At 51.1% G+C, this 6,000-nt stretch overlaps 1 protein-coding gene across 1 annotated transcript in view; it reads right to left on the bottom strand.

Moving 5' to 3' along the window:
• LOC307238363 (receptor-type tyrosine-protein phosphatase mu) overlaps positions 1 to 6,000 on the bottom strand; it is a gene marked incomplete at its 5' end in the record, with an annotated part of 194,768 nt that overhangs the window by 149,192 nt on the left and 39,576 nt on the right. Inside the window, one exon of the mRNA XM_080011296.1 lies at positions 4,569 to 4,691. Within this exon, the coding sequence (XP_079867422.1) occupies positions 4,569 to 4,691 (123 nt within the window). The remainder of the gene's footprint in view (positions 1 to 4,568; positions 4,692 to 6,000) is intronic.

Genomic DNA, 6,000 nt, shown 5'->3' with positions numbered 1-6,000 from the left:
CTGTCCTTGTTTGTTTGGACGAAATAAACAAGTGCACCGGCGCTCCTGGTGAGCGCGTGGGCTCGGCCGCGCTCATTAACCTCCCGGGGACTGGCTCAAAACGGGGGGGGGGGGGGACGGACACCTCTGAGGTATCCATACGCACTGGCCACGTTGGTCCCTGGGAAATGACACCGTAGCGGGCGTTGGACCGAGCTGAATGCACATGAATGCATTGTGACACCTTTGGCGAGACAAAAAAAAGAGGCCAGAAAGAGAAAGAATCAACAGCCCTGTGAAGACCCCAATTCTCCCAGTCCCCTGCTATTGTCCCGGTGTCGTTACCACCAAGGGCAGGCAATCAGCACAAAGCCAGAATGCAGCACCAAGACAAAATATTGCAATTTCTCTCTTTCCACCTATTTAGAGGCAGACATTAAGAAACACACAATAGACCATTCAGCTGTAGCTGCGTTTGCTATTCTACTTAGCATAATACAAAAACCCTAATTAATCTCAGTTAGAGGACTCCATTCTCTGCCTCCTCTTGCCATTATTTCTCAGAATGAGTCTCTGGGGATAAGCCCGGGAGCAGCGGCCTACTGTTGGCAACACAGTTGACACCATCAGGGAGGTGGCTGCCTCTGCACCAGCTGGGGCTCGCTGGAAACAACCACCCTTTAAAAGGCATCTGGACCAACACAACCCCACAGCAGCCCCTAATACCCCCAAACCGAGTCAGCCCCCGCCCAGTTTCCCCCCAGAACGCGCTTGTCTGGAATTAAGAGCGCGGTGAAGAATAAACACAAACACATTTCCGATGCGCTATTGCGGCCATTTCCACACTTCCGCGGACAACACGCGCCCGTGCCCAGGGCCCCGATTTGTTCCCATTTTTTCCTCTCTTTTTTTTTTTTTTCCCCCGCCGACAGAAGCGTGGAACTCAGTCCAACTGGGGTCTCATCGGCGGGCCGAGTGCCGTCTTGGCTGAGACGTTTCGTGTTATTATGATCCAGGACAGATGAGGCTTGTTGCCGTTGACGGGACCGGCGGTGACAGTTTCGCCGGGGGTGACTCCAGTTGGCTCGGGAAGGGGGGAGCGGCGGCCGGGGCGCCGACTCGGAGCCACCCGGGAGAGGGGAGCCGCGGCGCGCAGTCCAGTGTCGCGCGTGGGCGAAAAAAACAAGGGTGCGCTCCAGATGTAGCAAGTTAGGTAGGGTTAGGGATGTTGGTGAAAAAAAAAACAAAAAACAACCAAGACATTCAAGGCCCCCTAACCCCCACGGGTGCCGAGTGCTTTTTGCGGATCCCTTATTTCCACGTTGGGATGGAACAGGGCCGGTTGGTCCTGTTTGTCCTGCGCCATGAGTGAGTGAGAGGAGGAGCGTCTGACAAGGCAGGGAAAGAAGAGGACATTGGGTCCAGAGCCTCAGAAGCAGCCACCAAATGCATCCTTTCCGCCCCGTCTGAGGGTGTCGTCGACCGGTTTCATAACGATCTGAAGCAATCCCAGAGTTGGGAATTCATTTCATGGAATCTAATTGGACGGCAATATAAAAATATTGTATTGTTGTCATTGCAGTAAAGTTGGGTGTTAATCGGATGCATATACTCAGAACCATGTTGACATCTGTCGAGAGCCCCTCTAGATCTCTTAAATCTGCCCACACTCACCAACCAAAACCACTAAATGATGTGAGACCGTTTTGAGTATTTACCAGACTTTTTTTTGTCTAAACTTTGGAAAGTCAGCCAAGCGGAACCATGTTGAAGTAATCACCTTGAATCTCATATCCCCCCCCCTTGTAAACAGCTCTATTTGGATAGATAACGTGAGCGACGGCTCTTCGGCGCGTTTTCGCCGTCTGGTCGCAGCCGCTCCTAATTCCATTTCCGTGCCGGCACAGCCGGAGCGGGATAACAATCTGCTCCGTGGACGCGATAAGGTCATTTTGTGGTGATTCATAAATAGGGCTGAGAGCCACACAACAATCAGAGGTGAGATGGCTCTTTCCACCTGGTGTGGCTATCACAGAGAGTGCGTTTTTACTCATTGACCCCTCCACCCCCCACAACCCCATCCGTCCAGTCATCCTAAAACAATTTCAGCCGTCGAGTGCGCCGCGTTCCCACATCGCTTCCAAAGCGGTCGGTCAAAGAAGAGAGATTGCCGTTTTGTGAGGCGGGCGGCGAAAAAATTGAAAACAGGAGAGAGAGAGAGAGAGAGAGAGAGAGAGAGAGAGAGAGAGAGAGGCTAATTACCTGCATTTCAGGCTGCGAGAGGAGGACGTGCGGCTGACTGAAGAGCACTCTCACTGGAAAGCACAATCAGGGATGCCTCTTAAGCAGACATGGGATTTTAATCAGGTATGTTAAATTTAGATTGCACGCGAGGTGTTAATTTGTAGGTTAAGGCTTTTTCAAGCTACCGCTTTAACCTTTGCCCGGTCTCTGTGTGTCTCGACATAAATCAATTGCAATGAAAAAAGTAGACAACCCCCTCCTCCTCCTCCTCCTCCTCCTCCTCCTACCTCCTCCACCACCACCACCGCCACCGCCCGCACCCATCCGCCCACCTCCCTCTGTGGCAGGCAATTTCTCCGGGGCGGTTCACCACCAATCTGACACACACACCCGTACAGGTCTGTGCATCGGCTGCTTAAAATTAGTGAGGGCCCGCTAATTAATTCCCCCTCTGTCACAGAGGGGCCGCACCGCAATCTATCTGCGATGCGGCTCCGGTGAGATTGAGCAGCGGATAGGAGGCGAAAACAATACCCATTAGTTTACGACGCTACCTTTGTTATAACGTGGACAAAAAAAAAAAAAAAAAACCCGTCCCATTAGTCTAATTCTTTTGGTTTCTGCAGCGCGGGGGCCCCGTTGCATCTCCTCGTTTCAAAGCAAATGAAAAGCGATCAATGAAACATTAAAGAGACAAATCGGACGAGGCAGACACAAAACGTGACAAGGAAAGCATTTTAATGAATCTTTCTGTCCGCGGCTCATTGGAGAGAATTCTTTAATTGAAATGGATTCGAGAATTTTAATGTCAAATGAACTGTGGACGCTTTTTTTTTGTCTCAACTCCCATTGTTGTTGTCACAAAGAACCTGGAAGGCGGATATCGATGTGCGCCGGGGAGGCATCGGCATCTCTCGTCGAGGATACCAGCGCAGCGAGGGTCTCCAAACTATTTTTGGAGTGAAATTGCGGCTTTTTGTATCGACAAGCAAATTCAGAGGCTTATGAGTCTGAAAGACAATTTTATATTCCCAATAATAAAATATTACTTTTGTGTCGCACATTTTGAGAGGCGTGGCTTGTGGAGCTTGACAACTAGATGGCGCTTCCAGGCCCTTATTCATATATATCATATATTTAAACAGCCAGACCCTCCTGCCCTGCCTGCTTTGCTGCCTGCTTTGCTGCCTGCTTTGCTGCCCGCTTGCTTGCTGTGTTGCTGCGCTCCCTCCACCTCCCCTGCATCCACCTGTTGGGATCTACTCTTCTGTCCTTTGGGGGGATATAAGCTCATCGCTCCTATATTTCAAGCTCATTAAAGCGGCACTATGTAGCTTTTGGTATCTGGGATTTGACGCCCCTACAGCTTCTGAGCGCAAATGCACTTTTCCACCACTGTTGTAAAACTCGGGCCGGTGTCCGAAAATAATTTATTTTACCGTACAAATTTGAACCTTATCAATAACAGTCTATGTGACAAACGCAGATGTAACCTACACCTAGGTTACAGCGGCCCTTGCAGGGACCTCGCTGCTTCAGCGTGCACTCACTCCACGTGGAGTGAGTGCACCCCTGCTATCGGTGTAGGTGCCAGATGTGCCTGGCCCGCCAGATCGGCTTGCACGCGCGAGTTAGAAGGTGAAACAAACCCCCCGGCGCAATGAAAGCGAGGGCCGCCGCCGCCGCGCCGGCTGGGGAGACTGGCCCGTCTCATCCGCGCCGTCGGGGAGGTGGGGCGGCTACGTTTTGGATGGGCATTATTACCGGACATTTTGTCCGGCAGGGTTATCATATATCTGAGTCTAGTTTATCAGGCCAAAAAAAACAGTAATTTCCGGAGCCAAACATCAAGGCCGTAAAGCGTAACACACCTTTCCCGGGGATTCATACCCGAACACCAAAGTTACATAGTACAAGAACAAGCTGCCATTCTCCAACCATCAAAATGACTCTGAAGCTGTTATTTTAAGGTGAAAAAGTTGCTTTGTGTTGCTTCCTCCCACTGTATGTTTTCTGGACACCTCGCCGGGAATGATGAGCAGTAGAGCCCAGATGTGCAACCTCAAATGTTATGAATAAATAAAGGCACTTTTGTAATTAAATCTAATAGTTGTCTGTCGGATTGTTTTTTTCCCTTAAATTGCATGAATTCATTTTGGGTTCCAATCCACTTCCTGTTTATAAAATAAACAGGAACAGTTCTCTTGCAACCGGCTTTTCCTGCCGGCACGGTGATTTCAGTGCAAAAACGGCGCTACGACACCACCGACGTGTTTTCCTTGGGTACGGCGATGGTGACGGCGCCCTTACTTTTCGGCCATTTCCCAGGGCGTCCCGTTCCTTACCTGAGGGCATCCAGGGGTCCGACGGCGGCTTCTCCCTGGTGTTGGCCTGCTCCCAGTCAAGGTCATCCTCTCTGCCTTGGCTGTAGCCGCACGTAGACAGCGGCTTCTCAAAGTCACAATCGCCTGGGACCAAAAAGAGGAAGAAATTTATACTGTTATACGGCTTTTCCATTAACTTGGTGCCCAAATGAATGAACACATAAATTACAACCACCCTCCCTCCCCACATCTTTCTTTCTTTCAGCGGGTGTATTCATAATGCAATATGGCAGACAATGAGATGCATTTAAGTGAGACAGAGTGAGGGATCGCTGAAGCAGGCGAAGCGAAACATACATTACCATCATTAGCAACACGGCAGTCCAATTTCACAATGACAAGTATGAAGTGTCCAAACTCCATCATCGTTAGACATTATGTTCACAAACTGAACCGCCATCTCGGGGAAATTGATTTATTTTCCCCGGCGCCGGGCGCAGAACTTTGCTTGTTCGGGTTCCCTTTACTCCGCACAGGCGCTCTAATCCCTTTCAACGAGCTGCCTCCGACATGACAGCGAGGAAGCCATTAGGGCCGGGCTTCGGCCGGGGCTTACCGCCTGATCGATTAGTACAAAATGCCCCTTCCTGTTCCTGTACACCTATATGCCCGGGAGGAGAACGTAAAAGAAGAGCCGCGAAACCCTCGACGCGTCTTTCAGTCCGTCTACGGCTCCGATGGCTGAAATGTTTGACATGCGATCCATACGTTTTTTTTTGTTGCCAAACACCCCTGGTGCCGCTGTGCGGCTGATCCCGACCAGCTGGCTCCACGCCGGTTCAGGATCCAGGATTAGCGGCGGCTGTTTCGTGTTACAACTTGTTTACAGGTTGTTTTTTCGGCACGGCGCTGTAAGCACCTGCGACGCGGGTGTGTTATTGCCTCGGGGGCGGCAGCCTTTCAGCCACAATCTATAGGCGGACGCACACCAATATCTCATCTCTTACGAGCTCTCCCGGTGACATTCTCCGGCGTAGGGGCTGTGAGCCGGGGTCTTTGTTTTTCCATTTATCTCCGTGGTGACATTTACAGTACATGTGCAAATGAGTGGCCAAACGAGGAGAACACAGGATAATTAATATCCAGCTTCATAGGGCAGCTGCTAATGATATATTTGCCGCTTTGTCTGCTTTTTGAGTGGGTGAGCGCACAGCGGAGAGGAGGGAAGAGTGCCAATATATCATTACATTGGTAAAAAGGTTGCCGATTTGTTCAGATCTTGTCTGGGGACCATCCGCGGGCTGGCGGTGAGAGCTCCGGTCGGTTTCGGGAGGCGGAGCGCGTGCGTGCGTGGGCGACGGCGTGCTACGCCGATCTCTGAGACGGGCAAGTCAATCATCCACAGCGCGCTCTTGTTACCCTCCACCCCTCCTCCCTCCACCCGGTGCTGTGC

The sequence above is a fragment of the Zeus faber genome (genome assembly GCF_960531495.2).
Source record: "Zeus faber genome assembly, chromosome: 12".
In the NCBI taxonomy this organism is placed as follows: domain Eukaryota; kingdom Metazoa; phylum Chordata; class Actinopteri; order Zeiformes; family Zeidae; genus Zeus; species Zeus faber.
Note: the sequence above shows the minus strand (reverse complement) of the source record. Positions and strands in the feature narration are given on the sequence as shown.